Source organism: Falco rusticolus, chromosome 12 (genome assembly GCF_015220075.1).
Source record: "Falco rusticolus isolate bFalRus1 chromosome 12, bFalRus1.pri, whole genome shotgun sequence".
Classification (NCBI taxonomy): Eukaryota; Metazoa; Chordata; class Aves; order Falconiformes; family Falconidae; genus Falco; species Falco rusticolus.
Genome location: NC_051198.1, coordinates 5850695 through 5876023, shown reverse-complemented (window position 1 = coordinate 5876023; position 25329 = coordinate 5850695). Strand labels below are relative to the sequence as shown.

General features: G+C 38.8%; 1 protein-coding gene across 4 annotated transcripts in view; it reads right to left on the bottom strand.

The window, feature by feature from the left end:
* Positions 1-25329, bottom strand: part of PLCB1 (phospholipase C beta 1) — a 401171-nt gene that overhangs the window by 19199 nt on the left and 356643 nt on the right. For 2 of the 4 annotated variants that reach the window (XM_037405583.1, XM_037405584.1), the window contains exon 32: positions 3292-3356. The exons of the other annotated variants lie outside the window; for them this stretch is intronic. In XM_037405583.1, the coding sequence (XP_037261480.1) occupies positions 3318-3356 (39 nt within the window). In that variant the 3' untranslated portion in view covers positions 3292-3317. The remainder of the gene's footprint in view (positions 1-3291; positions 3357-25329) is intronic. 4 annotated transcript variants of the gene reach the window in all.

Genomic DNA, 25329 nt, shown 5'->3' with positions numbered 1-25329 from the left:
CTGTCTGAATACAAATGGGAACGAAGGGTATTCCAGGCCAAAAGGAGACATTAACACTGTCGTGGAACTGGGAAGAAGGTACTGCAGAATTTATTCCATTATGTCATGGAGAGCATGAGCACCTGCTCAGAATTACAATGGTCCCCCGAGAAAAAGAGTGACAGTGAGTTATCGTTCCCAGGAGCTTCTACAATTTCCATGCTACTTTGCATTACAGGCTCATATATCTATCACACATCAACTCCAGCAGCATCCAAGCTGTGTGGTATAAGGTGTATTACTAAAAGAACAGAGAAAGATTTAATTGCTGCCAAGGCCGTCAATCCTATCAGGAATACTGAATCCTGAAACCCAATCTCTGCTTTGAAAACTGAACCTGCAGAATTTTCAGCAGAAAGGACCATTTTAAGGGTGCAAATACCACACTGAGATCTCACTGACCTACGTAACACCCTGTGGAACAAAACTGATCCAAACAGGCACTTCTAAGTGTACTAATATAAATAACCCAGTAAGGACCACAGATCAGCTACTGTCTACGCCAGGGGTCCTCAAACGTTTTACACAGGGGGCCGGCACACGGATGCAGTGGCAGGCAGTCATCTGCGGCTGCTTGGTTCCCCCCCAACCCCCGGCGGGGGTTTCTGTAAATACTGGGGGCCAGATTGAGGACCCTGGGGGGCTGTATCCAGCCCGCGGGCCGTAGTTTGAGGACCCCTGGTCTACACTAATAGTTTGTAGAAATACTAGCCTTCAGGATGAGCAGGTTGCGAAATAATTTGCCCTATGAGCTCCATGCCATATGTTCTATTCTTCTTCTCAGAGAATAGAGAGTTTCCTTCTAACTGCAGGAGCAACTGGATTTGCCCAGGTCCCTGCCATCGTCCCAAGATAACCTAATTTGACCCAGGCAGGTGATATGAGGTTGGCCTTGAATAGTTTAAAATGTGATGTATGATGAGAACAGAATTTAAACAAGTACTTCTGCTTTTTTTTAATGTTCACTGAGTTGTTTCAAGGCAGCCCAGCTCTATTCCTATCCTCCTGCTTTTCAAGAAAGGAAGACCAAACATCCCTCAGGAAGAGAAATCAATATTCTCGTGACACTTACACACAAACAACAAAGAAATCCCAGTTCCCTAGCGAGCAACTGCCAACTTAATTTTGCCATCTTCAGTAAGTCACTCTTCTGAATACTGTCTAGAGCCCATAATGAATATGTTGGCACCTTCTTCCTTCGCAAGTACTTTGCTCAGGAAATGTACACTTTTAGTTGCCTCCCTTGTGTCCAACAGGAGAACAACATTCATGAAATCTAGGCCCTGCCTAGCAGTTTCAATCTTTCACCTTACCACAATGATAATTAAATTATATTTAGAATTGTGTTATTTTTAACAAGTGTTTGAAAAAACGATCACTTATTTTGCAACGATAAAAACATTTAAATAAACTATAAGCATGTAATGATATGTATAGATACATGAAGAATATGTTCGTGTCCATGTGGGCAGAGACAGGTGATTCACAGCAAAAAAGCCTGACAAATCAAGTTATAGTCACGCTTTATCAGGCAAACTTATGTAGCATTTACCTTGCAGTAAAGTATAGAAGTCAATTTGTCTCGTGCAAGGCACAGATCAAATGTACAGAGTTGGTTCCTTCTTTCTTGCCAGTACATGTCCACAGAAGTACACATGCTAAGTACTTAAAAAAATAACAAACATAAAACCCTAGACAGGTTGATAAAGCAACTCACGGGGGAAAGCACAAGGAACCAGCACAGCAATGCTGAGTGCTCACAGCAAGTGTGCGCCTTCAGCGCTGCTGAAGGTGAATCACTGCTAACACTGGTACCGGCACCACACAGACTAGAAGAGGAGCAGTCCCCAAATCTGAGCCTTGGTCGTCATTAGGAGGGACTATGAATTACAGAACAACTGGTAAGACCTTCTGCAGGATGGTGAAAAGCCACAGAAGGATGTTCCATAGCAAGGAGGAGCTGCAGCTCTCTTGAGAAGGCTCCTTTTACTCCCGCACACATGTGTGAGTTGAGCCCGAGGACGCTGAAAAGCAAACACTGCCTGCCTGGCAATTAACCAAAGTCCTTTGCAACCAGGTAACTGCAGCAGACAGGCAGGTTTTGTTACCAAATTCAGTCCTCACCGAGAAGCCACGGCGGTTCTCTCCTCAAAGACAAGCAAAGCATACTAAAGCATTCCAGAAGAAAGCAGCAGAAGGTGAAATATTAAATAAAAATACAAAGCAAGCAGGATTCACTGATTCAGTGACAAAGGTGTGTGGCTTATTGCTACCCCCTGGGTAGTGAAAACTCAAGATCTCCTGGCATGACTGTATTTACGGGAGGTTTCAGGAAGTTTGCTTATACATAATTGTGTCTGCTGATAGCAGAGATACCCCTGAAATAATGGTTCTTTCTATCAGCATGTTCTAATCATCAGCCCTTCTGTAAGCAGTGATAAAACCTCTTTTACTTTAACATACTTTCATCTTCCAGGCTTTGCCTGCCTTTCCCCAGTTGTCTGCTGTTCCCTTCCTCCTCCCTGAAAAACTCACTCCTTTACCTCTAAGCTTCCCCTTTAGGCTTGACTAATCCATTTTTACTGATTCACTTTCATAAATTCTTTCTCTTTGTCCCCCATTTTTCCCTCTTGCTTGATGCCCTGGTTAAACCTTTCTTTATCCCATACTCTGGTGTCCCAGATGACAAATCCTTAATTTATCTGCTTGGTAAGCTTAATCTTTAGACACACCCAGAATTCCTACCTTCAACACCTTTCCCCATCTCAGACCTCTACAGTCAGATGCTCTCAATTCCTACCCCCACATCCTCCCCTCATCAACCTTCTTTACCCCTTCAAAGAGACATTTCATAGTGCCTGGTTTTCTGATCTGAGAGTACTGCAGCTACTGTGAGCAGAGAACAAAGGATATTCTGATGACCCAAAGGGCTGTGGAAAGAAAGCTTGTATAATCATGCTTTTACACAGTCCCTGACCGCTGCACTGAGGTGGGGCAAAAGCAGCAATAAATAAAACAAGCAGGGAGACAATGGGGTGGGGAATGATTTGAATAAGCCACATTGCTTTCACGGGATAAAAAAGGATGCAATGGTCAGTGGCAGCTTATGTTATGCAGCTAGCAGATAGTAATTCTCAAAGATTTCAGAAGAACCACCAGGCAGTAAATCGTGGACGCTCCTGACTTAGTTTTGACATGTAAAAGGAAAACAACATTAGCATTACTAGATAAAAAGGGGAATGTTTCACTCACTTTCACTATAGTCTCATATTCCATTTCTACTTCTGTTTTTCCTCTACTTCTTGTTCTTCTATGCTCTTTAAAACAAAACCAAGGATCATTTCAATTTGATGTGATTAACAATTACTCTAAGCTGAAATGACATAATTCTGTGCATTACAGTAAAATAACATCTCTTTAATCTATGCACTTAATGAAAAACAAAAGAATACTTCATGCTTCTGTGTGCTGGCTCATTAATATTTGACTAGGTACACGTTAGTCAGAGAAACCAGTCTTTTTGTCACCACCTGTCACTCCATACTACAAGAGGATATATTTCAGCTGTGTTACGTGGGAGATCTGGGTTTAGTGAAAGTTGCAGCTTATGCACATTGCAAGAAGTGTCACTTTTTTTTCTGGGAAGGGGAAAGAAGCATGTCTCTGAAGGAAATGAGCATCAGCCATGCCACCTGAAGCATGTGCTTGAAAAAATACCTCTGGCCATTGCTGCAGGAAGGCCTCAGACTGCAGTCGTGCCTAATCCCACAAACTCAGTGCAGTCTGGATGGATGGAAAGCCTTCAAGGACATCATCAAGTGCTTACAAGAGCGGTGCTGCCCCTTCACCAGACAGCCTATTCCCTTTGAGTCAGTCTTGCACAGTGCCTGAGTGTGACCAGGTTTGAGACACGCTGCTGTTGGAGATGTTACTACAGTTCAGTCGCCTCTGTCCTGAGTTGGTGTTTCTCTCTGGGGCTGGAACTTCGGTTTGATAGTTCAAAAGAGTGGCAGGATTGTCAGATTGTCCCATGGACCTAGAAGACCCTGACGTGCTGCAGGCAGCTACTCAGAGCGGACTCGCTTGGATAGCTGTGGTTCATCAAGCACCACTCTGAGCATCCTGAACTTAAAGTCTCTCTCTTGAAGAGGTCTAAGGTCTGGATCAGAGATGTCCTGAAGATAATCCAGCAGCAATCAAAAAGACCCAGGTTTTTTAGTCTGTGCAGTTACAAGAAGGTGGCTTCAAAATTATAGCCAGGAACTGAAAAAAATGGGCCAGCTTTTGGTTCTTGCCAAGTGTGGTCCTTAAATAACATTGCCGTGCCACTTTCAAGTGGCTGCAGTATGTGTCATTCCCTGTTGTGTTAGATTATTGTGGTAACTGTCTTGTTTTACTCTAAAATAAGTGTTATTTCAGTATCAAGGGATTTACCGCTTCATATGGATAGTAACTGCATTATTATATTGGTGAACTTTGTTCTGCTGGAAGAAGTTAAATCACAGCTCTTTTATGATACAGTTGGTATCACTAAAGTCTTGACACTTCCCACATCATACCCTTCACACTCTATCACGCAGTCACATTGTATTTACATCGCCCAGGAGCCAGAGCTGTAATGGCATCCCATGTAATATGGTGATACTAGGTGGGAGTCAGTCATGGAATAACTGCATGCAAGTTCACTGCGGTAAACTGTGTTTTGTCTTAGCTGTCAGGTTTGTTACAAATGAAATTGAAAACTGAAACCTTTAAAAAGAAACAGAAATAGACAATAGCACAAAATAAAGTTTCTCATTTAATATTTAAAGACTAAATAGCTTCATAACCGAAGTAGTACTTTTAAAATTTGTTACAAAACATTTCCTCTCAAAGCATTTTCTTAAATTGAATATAATTATTGAGTCACTTCCTTAGTAATGGGTGAAGAAGCAGAACAATACATCTGAGCACTGTGTCCTCATTTTGCTTTCATGCAGATTCATAAATGCCTTCTAATTGAGTCAAAATGGCAGGCAAAAAAATATAATTAGCTAACAATGTGGCTGCATTTGACTGAAATTCTGTGTGAGGGAACTTATGCCACCTTCTTATATTGTGAGCAACAAATAAATTAAACCATTTTATTTATTTTCTCCTTGAATTCTTTCTCACCTTGGTAGCAGTGGGCTGTAAAGCTACTGCGTTAACACTTACACAAATGGTGTTTTAAGATACATGTTGGGTATAAGATGGTCACGAAATGGGGTGCTAGTGATTGTGGTAGCTTGCACCATTTTGACATGCAAAACAAATCTAAAATATTAGCTGAGGAAGCAGAAGGTGACAGTTTGTAGCAGAAAAAAATGTAGCAGCAAGAATGTGAAATGTAAAGTGAAAAAAGAAAGCTACTTTGTTTTGCTTAGTTCCTTATCACTTTTCCTGATGCACTTCATTTTTCTGTCCCTTTGATCTATACGCTTCACTGGTTTTGTGTTCCCACTGACAGGCAAATCAGATTAAGTGCCTTACTTAAAATTGGCAATTTTTACAAAATCACATATATGTTTGTAGCACACAAACATTTTGTTACTGTGGATGTTGGCCTACTTACTTCAACGAGGCTTGTAACTACTGAAGGCGGCAGGTTAAGGTTTGATTAGAAATTCCCTTAAAACCAGTCTTGGAAAACGTTACTAAGCACCCTCTTGTTAAATTCCTTCATTTGTGCAACTTTAATATTTTTCCTTACTTTTGGCACTGTTTTTAGCCAGCCTCCCTATTAAAGAACACATCTTGGTTTCTGAAACTGTGTGTCTACTTTGCATGCAGGTGACTGCAGGTATGTATTGGCTCGTGCTCACATGCCAGGATTTCAGTGTGCAAGTAGGCACACAGCTGCCAAGGCACAGGTTTTACCTACCTGGAGGATGAACATCAGGCCCAAAATAAGTAAACATTTCAAAAAAAGAAACATCCAAAACCTGATAACACCCCCACCCCCCCCACCCCCCCCGTAATCAAACTGAGGATCTTCCCTTTGATTATTTCTCAAAACACAGTCCACTGAAAGTAACAGAGATATCTGGATAGCATGAATTCCACAGTGATAGGAAATTACAAGGTTACAAGACAAAACTATTTAGCTGTAAGTAGGGTACACACCACTCAAACCCTGTAGTTTATAGAGCTTTTAACAATATAGTCTGTGCGCTTGCACCATTAGGACACTCCGGATCCAAATGACGCCAGTGTAGCGGACGTATATTATATATTACGCACACATATTTACCACAGGGGCGCTCACTAGTTTTGGAGCTCCGGGCATTGTCTTGCAGCATAAGAAAGAAAAAGTCAGAAACACAGGGATTAAAACAAACACCAAATTTCAAGCTCTCTTCCATTCTGCTGGTCATGACTGTACTTGTCATAATTACCTGGTCTTTAAAATCCCCAAGCAGCTTCTTGGTTCTAGTGTGAGAAGTATCTTTCTGAATATACAAACATTGCATTAAGCAGCTTTTTGTGAAATCTCTCATGCATAGGTAATACAACACAGAAAATACAGAATACTTTCTCAATTCATAACTAAGCAGCCAAATATCTATTGCTTTTATTAGTACTGAGACAACATTTTAGAGAAGATGCACATGGGAACTAGACTGCAGAAGAACACTAATGACAAGGGGAAGTGTTAAAACACTATCTCCTATTCAAAGTCAATGTCTACCTAACGCTGTTTTCCCAGCAGTTTTCTAGAGACACCAGAAATCACAAAGTCTAGAAATCAATCCAGTGCAAGTTTAAGCTTTTAAAATACTGAAGTCAAATGTATTGTGGTTTATCTGATGATCCTGGATGTGTCCTCACTTGTGCAAAGGCCACAAAAGAGGCTGCATTTTACTTTTCTGGTTCTAAGCTGTTGTGAGAAGTTGTGTTCTGTTCTTATTTACCATGACACTACTATAAAGAACTATTGCCACAATTAGTCCAGATTTATATTCTTGCTAGGGCATAGAAACGTGGCACAGAAATTCACCATAATAAATTATGCTGACCTAAGTCCTCCAATCAAATGTTGTTAATGTGACTATTCTTTACAATTATCTTTTATGAACCTTTAAAAATACAATGAAGAAAATCGCACTGTATCAGAGAAAAGAAAAAGGGAATACTGCTCATCCACAAGAGCTGCTTCACAGCACATCGCTTTGTTCTCTTAGTAATTCACGCCTCTCAGTTACTCAGCAACTTACATGTGTTGCTGTTGGCTCTGCCTTGGGCATACACTTACAGTGTCTTCTGAGACCACAGCAGCACAAAATGACCATGTTAGAGAAAGAAGGAAAGATTTTAAAAAGTAGTTTGAGGTGAAATGGAAAAGTTTTAAGCAATGGCGCAACCCAAATGACTTAAGATTTTTAGAAATGATACATTCATGCCTAGCTCCCTCTCCTGTTTCTGTACCATATTCCTCTTGGCAAGGGTTCAGCTAGCTAAAGGATACCTCTTCTCTGGTGGCAACGAGGGGACATATTTCTGCTGAAACTCCATCCAGCTGACTAAGAAGCAAGCAGTGCTCACTGGCCACTAAATTAGGGGAAGAACACAAGCCATCGGGAAAACAGTATACACTGTCCATTATTTCATCAATGGACCAAGAAAAAAGTTTCCTAGTCTTTACAGAAGCAGCTCTGGCCTACATTACTAAGCCATGACTCCTGTTCAAAATTTGTTTCCAGCTGTGTTGCGTGTTGTAGAGTTCATCTTCAAAATAATGTGCCAGATGTGTTTTACATAAAAGCGTGCTTTATATAGGTATCTACAAACAGAAGACTGAATTGCAAAACCAAGCAAAAAAGGAAAAGAAAGGGTACAGGGCATGCTTTCCCTGGGGTGTAATCTATAGCGAGGTTGCACAAACAGACACTTAAGACAAAATCTAGCTCATGGCAACACAAAAAGAGTACAAAAAACATTTAAGGTAGCAACTTGTCTTCACATTTTGAAAGCAGTGAAATCTTGTTATATTCTCATCTTCCTTGGATCAGAAAAGATCCTCCAGTCCACATGCTTGCCAAAAAGCCAATGCACATGTTGGTTTGCTTATTAATGGATGTGAGCCTGACTGTGAAGTAGGCAGACAGAGGAAGAAATGCAGGAGGAAGAGAATGGTCCTGGCTTTGATCTCTCTCAGTGGAACAGTAAAACCAATCCAGATTAATTCTACTGCATGACAGTGAAAATCACTGGTTTAACAACGATGTGAGTGAAACCCATCACTATGCAATTTCACCCTTAAGATATACAAACACGATCCAACTGCAGCAAGAACAGTCTTCAAATGCACTCCTATTTCTCATCCTGGGGAAAAAAAAGTACATTTCTGTTCCTGCTTCCTATTGATTACTTTTGTTATTAAGATTTTTAAAAAATCAAATACTATAATATGACAGCTCCAGAAATGCCAGAAGATTAAGTCAGAATATATATTTTTCAGCTAACCCCCCCCCCGCCCCCCCAACAAAACTCCCAAACCTCAATACAAGGTCCAGGCAAATTATGACATTCTATCACCTTTACTGTACATAGAATAACATTTATTAACTTGCAAGCTAGATAAAGATCAAGGCAATGGAATTTATTTCTCAGAAACGTATTTCCATTAATATGATGAACATTAGATACAAAAAGTCCAATCTGGGACTCTTATCCTGAGTTCATGTTCCTGTGGTCAAGCACAAAGAGTTAACGCACTGCGGTAAGGAGGCTGATGAGATTCTGTGAATATCTCACTGGACAACTTGAATTTTAAGTCTCAAAGACTCACTCATTTAGGACACGGGATTGCTCCACTGAAGTTAGTCTGAATTTTGCTATTGATATCAGTCAGAGTACACTAAAAGTTCACTCCCTGCTCCAGGGATGCATTTGGCAAATTGCCTTAGTCTGAGAGGTAGTCAGCCAACCCCTGTGAATCAACTCCTCATCAAAAAGAGGTCAAAATTACTTTAAAAATGGAAAGAATGCTACGGAAAGCAGTACTGCTACAGCTAATCCAGAACAGCAGGTTGGCAAGGGATTATTTTAGGGTTCATCAGCAGTGATGAAAGAATGCATTCCAATCTGGTCAATTAAAGGGAATGAAAGACCCAAAAAGACTTAGATTACTACTGGGAGTGAGCTAAACAAAGAAAGGGAATATAGAAGCATATTGTATTTTTACTAGGCAGAAAGGGGTTTTGTTATTACTCAGTAAGCACTAAAATAACTGAGGTCAAGAGTTCTTTCACTAGCCATGGTGACACGGCCACCAAGAGCTTTAAGAACTACTAACGTCTCTTACATGATAATGAAGCCTTTTTAGCTGCCCTGTAATGGTCCCATTACTGTAAAGCTGGGTTCTTGTCTGCGTTCCGAGGCTCCTATACAGAAAGCAGTGAGTGTTCACAAAACCTGTTACATTATGGAGACTATAAAGCTGTCAAAGACTTTACGCAAGAATCTACATTACTGAAAACACTTTTCCTTTTGTAAAGACTTAGTATGTCTAGGTCACACATTCAAATATTCCTTTGATACAGATTAAGTATCTCAATATTTCATGTTAAGCAATGCTGAAACCTCACTCATCGTTTAAAACTCAAGCGTTCCAAAGACATATGTATGTGTGTAAGAATGTTAACAAGGGCTGGGAAGGACCTCTGTTCTCTGAGGTGAACCATAAAACTAAAGAGAAATCAGCTCAGCTCCATCTTGAAAATAGCTTTCTGTATGCACAATGCTTAATTTTAAAGCAAGGTATATAGCACCCAAAACTGGAACTACTTGTCTGGTGCCTAGTTAGGTATCAGCTAACCTAGTTGAGTTATTTCTGTAAGAACACAGCTTGCAGCAGTATTCTGTGTTGGCTCAGTCTTCCCTCTGTCATAATAGTAAACAGGTCAAAGAAAGTAAAGCCCAAAAGCTTTTCAATGAAACACACTCATTGCCCCAGTTTAGCAAGTGTACATGATTTGATTGTCTGAAAGTGTAAACTGTTAATACATGGATTTTGTAAATAAATGATCTTCAGGGGATGTAAAGGAGCATGTCCTCTGATCTTGATAGTGAGACAGCAATTGCTTTTCCGTAAATGATATTAAAATTTGGAAGACTGCAAATTAAAGAAAATTCTTCTCCCATGCCAAAACATCACTCTAAATCACACCAGTATATATTCAAAATGATACCAATAACATCTCTGAAATGATTATGAGCAAATGCCAATGAAACTGAGATAAGCGTTGGGCAAATGGACGTCTCATTGATTCAATGCCTCACACAAATGCAATAGTTTAGTCGTCTTATCTGACAAACCGATTTCCTTAGCAACTTTCTGTAAGTCATTTCACTGCTAAGGTCTCAACCCTTCCATTTGCAAAACTCTATGAAATATAAGTTATTAGTTCAAATTTTAATACTATTAGAACCTGAAAGCAATAGCATAGTCTTGTCTTACAGAGGTAGCTGATAGTTTAGGCAATTTTAGTTCCTTCTCTGTGTTAAATATAGCAGATTGCAAAGCTCTCCCTGCAGTAAAAGGAGATTTATTTCCTAAGAATGTTCAAAATCCAAATCCTTTTCCTAATGAAGTGTCAGATAAAAGGATCTTTTACACAAACACCACATCAAGAAAACGTCATCTCCCAAAATTTCATTAAACATTAAATGATTGTGAAATAGACAAAAAAAATGTTGTTTTTTAACAAATCATTATGAGCTTCATTTATTTTGTAACATGCAATACATATGCCATTTAGTTCTTCAAATGACTACACAGGGGAAGTCCCTTCTATCCCAATGCTCAGTACTCTATAATAAGCTCATTTATTTGTGTCTAAGAACAGATTTTCAGCTCCATTCTTTTCTGAAAGCCAAGTTAGCTTCAGACAGATAATGTAGCTACTGCTAATAAAGTCAAGATGCCTTAATGTCAATTTGCTGAATGGAAAATCCTGCTTTTATTGAACTAATTTAGTATAGCAGTACCTGTTTAAGATCAATCCATAGCAGACTATTTCCTATTTATTGCTAATTAAAATCATGGATTTCCTGTGCCAAACAGCACATAAACCTGAAAAATTAGCTACAAACCCAGAGTGTTATTGACTCAGCTGGTGGACTATGTCTAGCCTTACTACCTAATGCCGAGGTTCATAAAAACAACTACTCTAAGCAACGACAAAATGGCCAAGGTGAGGTCAGGTGATGAGGGAAAAATCAGAGACACTCACTGAGATCTGTCTTCTCACCATTATGAAGTGCAGAATGGCTTAACCATGGCTTTCACCTCCAGCCTGAGGAACCAAGAGCACAGCAGGGTGGAACTCTTTCTTGGCACATGAAATCTGAGGACCACCCAGGCTTTCTGTCTCAATTCCAGCCCTTTCCGGCCTTGAAGAGAATAATAGACTAGTTGTGCGCCAAGGGGATATCTGCAGGTGGCAGCTGGGTTTGACCTTACCCACCCACACTTCTGTTGTCAGGTCTATACAAAAATATTTTCAACTGATTGTGCTGGGTAGATACAGGCAAATTCTTTCACTTCTGGAACATAGTTAAGTCAGGAAAGTACACAACCATGGGAACAGCTAAGAAAAATGGAAATATTGGAGTGGTCCTGAATTAAGGAAGATTCCACCCAGTGCTTTCAGTACATTGCTCCAGAGTATTCATGTTCCCGAGATCTGAGCCTCTATCTGAACTGCAGAGTTACCAGGAAAGCAGTACCCACTGGGCTCCATCACAACACCAAACTTCCAGAGAACGCGGAGAACAGCAGTGCAACCCCTGTCTATTTTCACTAAACCTCATAATCTGAAAGAAGATGCAATTACAGGAAGAACACTACTCTTGCTTACTAGTGAATCATCTTTTTTTCTTCTCCAAAAATCTTTGCCTCATTCCCACTGCAAAAAAAGCTAAAATCTGCTCAGGCTCATCTTAGGGCAACTCTTACCAACACAGCAGCCTGAACTACATTTCCACCAGGAAGTTTCAGTTTAGGATGCTATGCCCAAAGTGACATACAGCAGTAATAACCCGCTAGGAAGCAACCCTGCAGACTTCAGAAGAGGCATGTCTTCAGAGCTCTGGCAAATCAGCTGCCAACAAATGTTTCTTTGCACCAAGGCCAGCAAAGCCTTGGTGAGGCAAAGACACATCTCTTTTACAGCCTCTAAAGCTTTTATTTTATGTGCCCAGGTAAGCTAGTTGTCTGAGCGTTGTACATGTGGATAATTTCAGAGTTTAAACTCCAACCAGGAAATGTTATGAATGATAATATTAACAAATGTCAGTCTGGAAGATTCTGAATTCTCAATAGTTACACGATGCTTATCTCAGAGCAGCAACAATCAGAAGCAATTATAAGATCCAGACCAAAACCATACCCATTGTGGGCTGGTAGGTGAAGTTCTCAAACCAGAAGTGGAAGAACTCTTCATTCACCAGGCTAAATAGACTGTGATGACGGACGCTAGGCTACTACTATGTTTTAAAATGTTGTATTGAGTCTTACAAAACTTAAAAGGCAAACAAAAAAAATCTCAATGCTTTATAAAGGCAGGCCTGAACATTTACAAGTTCAGAAGAAACTGGATTTAAAGGTGTCTAACTTTACTACCAGCATTTTCTTTAACACCCCATAATTACTATTCAAACTGCTATCCCAGTCTGTCTCATTAATTTCTAAGTTGTTGGGTGTTTTTTTTTTAAAAAAAGTGCTTGGAGATATTAATCACATTGCAAAAAATATAGGTGTATAATTAATGCAATAATCATGCTGAATGTAAATTCACTAAGCTTAATAAGAAAGAAGTACTTCAAGTTGTCTTAATACAAGTGTTTCATTTCTCCTCGAATATTTATATAATTTCTTTGCTTGAAAACTACACGTGGGAAGCAACTAGGGCAGGGACAGTCTTCTTGTAAGAGGCCCATGCAGAATCAAGCATTTTAAGGGTCTCTGTTCCTGCACTGAGCTATTGCAAATTCAGGAACACTATCATTTCTTGAAGAGGTGGGATCCCACTATATCTGCAAAAATACAAGGAGGCTTAAGTAATCTTGTCATATTTCAAATTCAGTCAGGCTCCAAATTTTTTTCAGGAGGGCTTAAATTCAAATTTATGGATAACTTAAATTGGTTAATTTTTCTTCAAAACTTAAAAAGTAGATCATATCCCTCGCAATCCTGCTTTCTCTCCTGAAGATTATGCCATTCTTGCAAGCATGGCTGAGCAAATTCTGTATCTGCTTGCTAGTTGCTGTAGCTTAAATTAATTAAGTGCATTAATGTACTCTGCTGCCAACTGGAATTTGCATGAACAGGCATGACCACAAATAAGGAAGATATTTGGGGGTTACTTATCTCGCGCAGCTGACTGCAGGGAAGGGCAGGGCAGAAGGCTAAGGTCAGTGTCGGATGCAGCTGGCCTCAGCTGGGGTCAGTTTGGAGGCTGCTCAACAGCACTAACCACTGATGAAATGCAGAAGTAATGGGAAGTGAAAGAAGCAAATATTTGCAATAGCACTTATCTGTGTTTCTTATTAAAAGAATATAATAAAATTAATAATGGCAAAATGAATATAGCTATTAATGCATATGTTGGTATTTAGAGGATGAAATGTACTTTTGTTTAGAGGACTAAACAGTTCCTATTCTTTGAAAGCTTGAACCAGTCCTTCATTTATCTTCATCTTGTTTTCCAACATAACTTATTTATTTACAGTATGTCAGGGGAGAAACTTAATTACTAAGGGCATTTTCCAATTAACTTCCTTAATTAAAAGTTAGGCTCAGTTGGTTTGTAAATAGTATTATCTAAACCCACAAAATTCATAGATTTTGGGAAAAGGTTGAGAATACCCATCTTTCTTCAGTCTCCAGGTGTTACAGATGTGTGACATTCTGAATGTCTGCTCATTTTTCCCTGATTTGGAAACAATTTCATTTGCTCCAAAAGTCTCTAACGCCATTAGGGAATTATTGTTCCCTTTGGTTTCTGTTAGTGCTATAAGCAAATGTTTACATGGAAGTATGCACTTAAAACTAGTAGCTTTAATGAGTTTTAAGTTCTGCTCGGAATACGAATCTGTAACGAGAGTGTCTTCAGAGATCCAACTTCATGAATTTGTGCCAGACTCCAGTAATATTCTAGGAAATTGCTGCTGCTGCACCAATGCAAGCATCTGCCATTCAGACTGAGATCTTTAGAAATCAGTGTAAGAATTCACAGTTTCAGGAGGGACCACAATTTCATCTTGAGTGCAATGAAATCCTTAATGAAGTTGGTGTCTTTCGAATTCTATCTTTGAAATTAAACCAGACTCATGAATAGGAACCTAGAGATCACACTGCGATGCCTGACTTGTTGATCAATTAGAAACAGACTCATCCAACTGAGTAGTTCATAAGTACTGGAAAAAGATTTAAATCCAATAAAGTGAAAAAAGATGATTGCAAACCACTTAAAAGCAGTAAAATTACTTATTTCCCTAGCGCATTTATACCAAGTGAATAACCATACTCTTTGTGGATGCGAAGATATTTCACATCTAAAAATAACTTATGCTGTAGACCAACTGCAAATCTAGATATACCCAAGGCTGCCTTTAGTTGTAGGTCAATTTATAATACTCATGTAAAATAAAAATGAAAGTAAGCTTAAAGCAAAATTAGATGTTAATACTTTCCACACATCCATCATGGACATACACTATGAGTTGCTGCAAACTTTCTGAGACACAGTAATTTAGATGAACATACTTCTTAATAGTTTCAGTACTATACCAGATTTTTTCCCATATGTTGAAAAAGTGATATTCAGTGGACAATAACAACTTTACATTATGAGAATGTGTATTATATTTCATCATTTGCTATTTCTCCTTTTGTAATGCCAGTTGGCTTCCAGCAAGAGAAAATCTCAACCTCAAACACATGCAGGTGGGTCAACTGGAAGTAACACAACTTCTTACACTCTCACCCAAGTGCTGACCTGAGACATTCTTTATTGTGGGCAGGTATAAACATATGGCTAACTCCTGCTCACATCCTGACTGTCTTACAACAGCCTCACACAAATTTTAAGCTGCAGTTTTCTTTGCTAGTACTAGAGAAACTGAAATTAATGTGGTCCCATACATTTACTGTGCAAGAAGAGTAGCTTCCATGTTCCCATAAAATGCTTTTAGAAATAATAATGACAAATACTAATACTAATAATAATAGCTGGAAACTCCAATATGGCCTAGCTGTAACTGGAGAAACCAAATAACTCTGAATTTTGAAGACTATTTAGTTCACAGTATGTGAACACACATTTTACATTAGTGTGTGTGTGTGCAGAAAACAGCATCACATTCTCATTTTGTATTGACATTTTTAACTGCATGAGTCATAACGCAGGGAAGGCAGGCTGAGGAAACCTGATGGCATCCACACTTCACAGTGTTTCCTTTTTTTTAAGAAAAAGGCTTCTTCTGTTCAGGACAATGTAAGGGGGAACTTCTTTGCTGTAGGTTTGGCATATGTGAAATCCGTTTTGTAGATAGCATGGAACCTGGAAATTCATATATCTGCCCTTCCCCTTTTTTTGTTTTCCATACAAGGGAAATTCTGACTTCATTGTTAATGCAGTCAACTAGGAGAACTCGAGTAGACCACAAAACTCCTTTGTGGGATTAGTGGTTTCAAAACAGGACTGGGAACCATCAGAACTGGATTCTAATGCTGTCATGCAGACATGTCACTCCAAAAGATGCTTAAGCAAAGATTTCAAACACTGACACCTAAAGTAAGGCAGCAAAATGCAACGTTAACCATGCACTCCAGCAAAGCCTTTGATACATGAAAAATGCTGTACTGTTTTGAGCTGGAAACAACACAGAGAAGGTTTATTATACATTATTTTCCTTCTGGAATTTTCTATTCATTTTAGATTTCAGACCCACAGATTTAAAACTCACAGCCAAATTTGTCTTGATATTGTCATTTCAACTGAGCTACAAGTATTTTCTACTTGTTGGGTTAAGCTTCAGAGACTTAAAAACTGAGTGCTTCAAAAGCCCAGTTACACGAAAAACGCATCCTTGGACAATATCTGGAATCTGTCTTTTTAGCAGCAACTGACTATAATGAACCATTTTTGCTTTACTTGCTGTCTTCTGCCTCACTTATACGTACTCTGAATTCCAGTGAATTCTCAGTCATTCACTGAAATGGAAGTATACATGTAGTGATTTGGAACTAAAAGTAGCTATCGCTGACAAACAGCAGACTACCAAATGGCAGCAGTGCCCGTAAGATTTCCTAGAATCAAGAAACCTTACTTTCGGATTTTCCCTTAAAATATTCTTGTGATTGCAGGTAACCGTCCTGTAGCTTCTGCTCAGTGGACCAGTCTTGTTACCAAGGTCACCTTTGCAGAGTTATATTTGCATCCAGCTGACGTTGATTCATGTTGCCAGATGGCTAAGGACAAAGCACAATTGCTCAACACAACGTGTGACCTACTTACACGCCTAACAATCTGCTCTTTAATACTTTGGAAATGCATGGAGACTTTGATTAAAATTTTAATTTTGTTTCATAGTTAGCCCACATGTGGCATGTACATTTTGCATACCAGATACATCTGTTCCAACAGGGCAGTAGCATGACGACTCCAACTTCTTTCTAAAACAGGGCATACGAATGCGTAAGTGTATTTCCTTATTTCCTAAAGGCGCTCTCAAAAGTAATTACAAACTATTGGTTTACATACAGACAACTAATGAAAAGCCAAACACTCACGCTGGCACTGCATAAACAAATAATGACGACAGTAATATGTCAGCTCTAGAAAAGAAGAGTGAAGACATGATACACACAAAAATTCATGTAGGGTTGCTAATCAAATATATGGAAAGTCATGGGGAAACTCCATCTGTGCTCAGTCTCATATATATTTACAGGATAAGTGGGACAACATAATTTCTGCCCTAGCTACAACGTGAAGATATGTAAGAATACTAGAAGCGACATTTGGTCGTTGTAGGCCAGATTCCCCGAATTGCTCAGGGCTTTAGGAACATAATAATCACCAGACTGAATCAGACCCAAGGTTAACTAAGACCTGCACTCTGCCTCTGCCCTTTACTAGTACCAGATGCTGTACAAGGATAAAAGATCTCTAGAGCAGACACAGATAAAATAATTCCCACCTTCAAGCAGGCCCTCCTGGTCCCGATCTCTCGTAGTTAAAGACTGAGTTAAGTCTCCTGGAGTTCAAGTTTTAGTAAAGTTTTAGTTCCTTTCAAAGTACTGGTCCACACGAATTTCAGCTCTGAAAGTATTCCATTTCTGAAGCAATATTCTAAAAATATTTAATTTCTTTCTCATTTATGTGAAAGGAAAGAAGGAACAAAAAAGCCTGCAGAGAAGCAGGTCTAATGTCATACTATAGATTGAGGAGGAGGTGATAGATGCTACCTGGAAACTGTTCCATCACGTACTAATATTATCTATTCATAAGAAAGTGAGAAGGGAAAGCAGGGAGAAGCAGTTGTATCATAATGCAGATGGAGCTAATGATAACAGAGCAAATAAAAATAATTAGCAGGACATTGACTAAACTTTATCAGTGAACCAAATACGTTATTATTGAATAAAGATGTGAAGAGTTACACTCAGGATATATCATTACATTAGTTGACATTCTGAAGTTCTCCCGGTGAATACTACCTAAAAGTAGACACTAAATCAGGCTGGTGTGCTAAATGCAGAAGGGACCACCACTCCCTCACAAGCTTCTCACCAACATACAAGTCTTGTGAGCCTGATTTTGTCTTGCAGCACAAGTTTCTCCCCTCTCCCCACAGCTCTGCGAGGTTACCTTGCCTGCAGAATCACAGGAGAGTGCATGTAGGAATGAACTGACCCTGCTGCGCACCTGGTGTTTGCCACACAGCCAGTATCATTTTGACCAAGAAGTTCCCTGCTCCTCTAAGACTTGAAAGATGTCTAGAAAGGACATTCCAGTTGTGGATGAGAGACAGCAGAAATATCTTACAAAGGAAAAAAAAAAAAAGATGCCCATGAGTCTGTACCTATTTTTTTTCTCTACATTTACACTTTATGGAAAAGATTTACCCAGGAAAGTGCCATTACTGTTCTGCTACTTTGCCATAAATTAAGTTTTGAAAAAGAAAATAATGCATGCACACAGATACTAAAAGTAGCAAAAAATCTGCATTCATGTAATTATTAAGGAAAGCAGAACAGTTCTAGAAAAAATACCAAGCATTCCTTTTCAAAATGAAAAATCAGAGAAATCCCCTTTTCTTTTTAAACCAAAGGAAGTCCAAACCCGAATTTTAAAGCCAAATATTCACATGTCAAATAGAACTTTTACTATCCATAGAACATTAAATTGTTTTAAAAATACTTAAGTATTTGTAGAAAACATAATATAATTATTATGACTACTCTACCATACAAAACACAAGTACCCTTGTCCTGAGCAGTGCATCAGCCTCAGACTGGTAAAAGTTGATCCTCATGGCACAGGTCTAGATCCTGTCACTATTTCCATCTGTTGGACCTGATTCCACAGCTTCTGTTCTGCATAAACCTCTTCATACAGAATGTCTTCGATTACAGGCACCAAACAAACACATAGCAGAAAGCCGGTTTTAGCCAGTGACCCCAGTACAAATTTAAGGTTGCATATTGCCCTCAACCCATAGCAAAGCTCCCACAGCTTTGCAATCAGAGTGCTGCCCAAAGAACCCGGAGATGACCTGACCTTCACGTAGTAACAGTGCTATACACAAACACACGTTATTATTTTTCTAGTTTCTAGACTAATGTGGATAGCACTTTACTGCATCTGATTAAAACTTCCAATGTCTTGCATCCATTAGTGCTGTGCAGTGGAATAATAAACACATCCTAGCCCTGACAGCACACACCTAGTGAACTGAAATAGGTCTCTCTCCGGGCTGCTTAGCAGAGGGCGTCCTCCACCTCTGCTGGGTCTGATTATTCTTCAACTTAAAAAGTCTGTGGAGGAGGCAAAGTGTCTGTTTAATTTGCTGTTGTGTGGGAAAGAGGCAAAGGTGTCTGTGACTACACTGTGCTTGGAAATTGTTTGCTCTTGGTAAAGCCTGCACTTTTTAAGCAACATGCCACAGAAAACAAACATAATTGCAGAGAGGCTCCTTAAATGAGAACAAAGTAAACAGAGATGCTTCATCAGAAGTTACATCCCCTGATTCTGCTTTTGCTGTCAAGTCCCCTGATTTTTCTTCTCTTTGGTTCAACTCAAAATTTAATTATCTTCCATAGAAAACACAAGTTGTTATGCTTATGTTAACAATACTTGGAAGAAAAAGGGTTTCTTTTTGCAGGTCTGTCTTCAGGAAAATAGATAAATTTAGTAAAAATCATACTTGTTTGCTCTTTAGATCCTTCAAACAGTGGTTTGCAACTGCTTCACGCGCCCTGTAGCTTCATGTTTATACATGGCCTATACCGACACATCTATAGGGAACAGCAGCCATGTCTGTCACCGGCCACATACAGTAGAATGGCTTCTGAGGGGTTCTGCTACCCGCTGACAAGCTATGGCAGTAAGGGACTCGGGGACACGCGTGGTGATGTGGCAGGTGCTCAGCACCATGAAAAAGAGAGCTTGCAACATATGAAGAAATGATGAATACAGCTCACATAGTCCCTCACTCCAATTATCACTCACGCACAAAACATCTGTCAGTGTGGTGCCTTGGTTTAGAGAACACAGAGGAGAAAGATAACTCTGTCTGTCGCATTTCCCCAGCAGATACACACTCCTTATGTTCTTTTCAAATTCTGTAGTTACGGAATATTTAAATTTTAATCATGGAGAAAACAAAGGAAGTAGGTTAGATGAAAATTTATTGAATTTAAAGGAGTGGAATCATTATTTCAAAATGTTTCAATTTTGTCCCAGTGATTTGTAGGAAATAATGGCAAAACTAAAACAGCTGACTTGAATTATCTTTAATAAAGCTATGGGAGACTGTTGGCCATAGACCTGATGTACCTGTAATTCTTATAACCCCACCTGCATTTAGGATTCAAAACTGGAGTTCAGATCATTTTTCTATGCTGTATTTGAGTTCAGAATAAAGATAGCAATGATAACTTGAGGTTACTTGATGGGCATTAGACATTATATTTTAATCACACTCTCAAAGGCACAGAGCATGTTAAAAATACCAGTTTTACTACTCAGCTGTGGTTTGAGACAATCACTAAGCAATCACAAAAGGGAGAAATGTCTTAAATAGTATGAAACTGGGGTAAACTAGGAATAGTAATACAATTGAACAGTTTTGTTTGGGTTAGTGCTCAGTTTTGTTTTGCTGGAAGAGCTAGATGGATCATATTCAGGATAGCTCTTTATTTAAGGAACAGAGTACACACCATAAATTAGAAAGTATAAATATTTAAAGTTTTGTTGTAAGTGTACACAACCAATCTATTATGGCTGAACTCCTTTTTCTAGGCAATGGCTACAATAGATGGCCTTAAAAGCAATCATTTAATATAATATTGGGCAAAGGCCAAGAGAAACTCTAGTTTCCATAATAGTGCACTAGAGATTTCTTTATTTTGAAGTGCCACATGGAATGTCTAAATTAAGTCATAGAAGCAAAAAAATTCATGGTATCCAAAACCTTTGCTTGGGCATATACTCCATGGCATCACTCTGTTGATCATACTGGAGCTAACAGAGCTGTTCACCAATTATTAACTCAAATGATCAACTGTTTCAAAGCTGTCAAGCCTAATGCCAGCTCTTTTCAGAACTGCACTCCTGACCACAAGTCCAGATGCGCTTTTAGGGTTATAATGAAGAGTAACCCAAAAGAAAAACAACAAACACCAAAGTGCCCAAAGTCCCATAGCCAAGTAGCAGGAATTCCAAAGAGTTTCCATTTGGAAATGGCTGAAAATAGAACAAGAACACAATCAAAACCAGTCTCCAGAAGCATGCGCTTGGAGAAAAGCATAGTTCAGTGAGTATACAAAACCCCCTCAAAAACTAAACTATAGCAAAAGATGAAGGCAAATGGGGAAGATCAACACAGACTGGAAAGCACAGTTTTTTCATATAGCCAAAATGGTTACAGAATAAATTCCAGAATTAAAAAACATGGTCTGTCTACCATGTCTTTTCACCTGTGTAAGATTTTTAAGCCATAAGCACTACTTTAATGTTCCTCTCATTTTGTCTCTTCACTGTCTCTGAAGCTGCTCCCAGGGACTTGAAAGCACTGTGACTGTGTCCCTAGACGCGTGACTGCCAGGCAGGTTTCAGCTGTAAAACGCTTCCCTCCTCTCTCATACCTTGTCATTTACCAACAGCTGTGATCTGGTGTCATCTCTGTGAAACTCTGCTTGGGGAAGCAGTTAATGTTTGTCTTCATAAGCAAAAAAGAATGACCTTAATTTGTGCCCTCGCACGGGCAGTGAGCAGAGCGCGGCAGGCACCTGTGCTGGGTCCTGGTGCTGTCCCATGCGCTACCGAGTCTCTGCATGGCTCCTCACTGAGCATCTGCCTGTCACCTGTTCCCAGGGGTGGCCTTACTCTGCTTGGAAACTGGAACCCTCATTGCTCTCTGAGGACTGTGATCAAGTTTCTAGAGAATGTACCATTTTACACTTCTATACCCCAGCCTTTCTCTTTGCTTTGTCAGTAAAGCAATGCTTCCTAATTTTCCATGGATGAGCAGCAGTGGCAGCTGAAATTTTTCTGAGTCTCTTTTTTTCTGAGTAAAAGCTTCTTCAAGCAGTTTTGGAGGCTAAGGGGATGCTGAGCAACAGAAATTCAACTTCTGTTCTTATTGCATTAAAATGCAAACCAGGAAAGCAAAACTTGGATGTATACCTAGCATTAAGTTGTTCACACCTGGAAAAAGACAGATGAAAGATGACGTCTTTCCTCTTGACTTACTCCTTCTCACTGAAATAGTCACTCTTCAAATTTCCTAGATTCAAAACCTTAGTAATTTTTGAAGGCTATCTAACTGATCAAAACACTTAGCTACTCCATGCTAAAGGTATGCAACAGAAATGGCTGTCAGTAAGATTTAGGTAGGAACAGATAAAAAGTACATCTGTAGCACAAGTCTCTGGCTGTCTGTCAGGATACACATCAATATATTGAGAGGCCTTTTGTGCAAACAGAGTAGTTCTTCCCACAGAAAGTCTTAGAAAAGAAAATAATTTCAGCTGATGGTGTGCAATGTACAAGTCACTTCTTGTTCCTGTAAATGAGTGGTTACTAGAATGTCATACATCACTCTTCAACAGGGTTGACTTCAAGATCATGATTAAGGTCTGAATTTCTCTTTTTAAATTTTACTTTTTCTAAACAACAGTTCTAAAATAATGTAATGCAGGTATAAAACATTTAATCTTAAGTTTGATCATTTTCCTTTGCTTTTTGTTATTAAATATGTTGTATATAAAAACAAATTGAGGAATTCAAACACAATGGTACTAATTATTATTCCTGTTGATTTGAAGGCATGTAATGTAAATCATATAGCCTATTTAAACTTTAACTTGAGAGTCACCAGTATGCTTGGGGTAATTTAACCTGTTCTGGAATAGCATAAAACACTCAAGAACATATTGGCACTGCTTTGTATTGCCAGGCAACAAAACAGCTAAACAGCCAAATTTCATCTTCTTCCTGCACCTCTAAGCACTCCCTTTCACATCACCACCCACAAACTGTCCATGCCCTTGTTCTCTGACACCCTTCCTACTGTTTTCTTCCTTCTATTCTTGATGCTTCATTTTCCTTGGAAGCTGAAAAATATATTCTAATAGAACTAACATATATTTTTAAAATGTTTGCCTGCCTTCGTTTCTTATACAGGATTAAAATCTTTAGGCTGCCTGGCCAAAGATGCTTTTGTTTCATTTGCTAGCTGTCCATGCTTTCTGAGAGAAAGGCAATTCCCCGAGGACATGCATTGTGCCTCATCCACGGTCCGGGGACAGGTATAGGCAGCCCTTTACCAAGAGGACAGTCGGAACCAGCAAGCCTTTGTACAAGGCTTCAGTGGGGTTTATGGAAAAGTTTGAAAGTACTGCAATGTAGTGTTACCAAATTAATTTATAGATAAATATATAAATAACTAAGATAAATAATTTTTGTCTTAAAGAGCCAATTAAAAATCTTCTTTAACAGGTAACTAAAAACCAAGAAGTGCTCTTCTAAATAGATTTGTTTCACAGACAAAAATTAGTTGCAGTAATGTTAGAGGACATCCCATATTCGTTTTCACATACATCAAGAAAATTCCACACCTGTCAGAGAAGTTAATCTCAATTAATTCTTTGCTTAAGAAATGTAATGCCCATCTCCTTAATTAGACAGGTTTGAGCCTGGTTCTGCTGACACCATTTAAAACCTACACACTCAATATAATTTTTAATCAAAATGTATGTCATAGGTCCTATTGGAATCTCTACAAGTTCTACGTTAATCTTCTTGTAGGAGCAGGCATATATAATAGTTAGGTGAATTGCTTCCTAGCACAATTTCGTAACCTTGAAGGACTTGAGAACTTGCACAGGTACACAGGTTTCTTGTTGATAACTAAATTCGGGCAAGAATGAGTCTTACCTCCAGTTTTGCACTTATTGTACTTACTTTTCAGTTATATTACATCATGACCCCTTTAATTAATGGATTTTTTTAAGAACTTTTAGACTTATAATTTAATTTAACTCAGGACAGTGCAGGAATGTGGGAAGATAAAAGGCCTTGAAAACTGAGGAAATGCAATTAGAGCATCCCACTTGGTCAGTTCCTGAATTGTTATTCATCGCATTTGCACAAATCCACACAAAAATAGGAAAAGGTGAAAGAGATGAAATATTCCCAGACTAATAGTACTCTTTTGCACTTCTAATTAGCAGAAAAATTAAACTTCAACAAATTATCTGCAGAACACACTGCACTTCCTTGTATTAGTAGAGATAGACACCCCAAAAATCCACGAGGAAGTAAAATATCCCCTTTATGCTGAAACTTTATCTGACTTTAACCCTATAGTAGTAATTATTTTCAAGAAAGAATGCTGAAAGAATCATTGGTACAGAAAACGAAGCTAGGCAATGAAAATTTTCTTCAGAGACACTAATGATGTTGATCAATGTCCCAATAAAGAGGAATGGCAAACAAAAAACAAACAAAAAAAAAGGATGGCATGATTTCAGCCACTAAATAGAATTAAATAAAATCTTTTACAAATGCCGAATTGAATGATTACAGCCCACAGTTCTCTGCTCTTTATGGCACCAGATGTATTTCAAACTATAAACAGGGTGAATATTCAACATACGGCAAGATATATGGGATAACACTACCTGTAGACATCTGGATGTCATTACAGGTAACATTTTCAAAAGGGCATAACTCACTGAAGTACTTCAAAGATGGCATTTATGATTATAATTTTACCTGTATGTATTTAGCAACTCTAAAGGTCTGTATGCTATGCTCATTCATTAGGAAAATGAAGTACTTTATGTAATCATCTGGCCATGTAACTATCTACATGGTGAACTGTACACCATGCTCTTAAGCATGTAGTGTTAAGAAATCAGACTGTCAGTCTAAATAAGGCCAGCTATCAAACTATTCTAATGAAAAAAACCCACCCAAACATTTATTTGTTGTGTTACATGTTTTTAAGGTATAGTAGCCTAAAGCAATAAATATGAAAGTTCAATATATTAAAAAGACAGGATACCAGCTTGAAAGTTATTGCTCTTAATCACTAATTTATAGTAATATATATGAAATATATATAAAAAAACCCTTCCATCTTCAAAGAAATAAAAAAGTAATCCACTATTTATGTAAAAATAGAATAACTAGGAGAAAATGTTGCCAAATTAAGAGCTGTTTATCTAGGTAATCTCATTCTAGCAGCTTTTCATTATTTGCATTACTTGTCCTGTGGGCACCTCACATGTGTCTGAAGCCTCTGTCACCATTATTTGAGAAACAAGTATCGCCTCTACAGATGTCTCCTGGACAGCAAGAAGTACCATCTACAATAGTCAAGAGCAGCCTGAAAACTATTTAAATTGTTGTGCTACTAAATCATGACCAGAGGCGAAAGCAAACCACTTAACAGGGCCTGTCTTTCGCAACAACAGGGAAAGACTATTTAACTGCACATTTTCTTGAGTTGCCAAGAGAATCTGGCAAT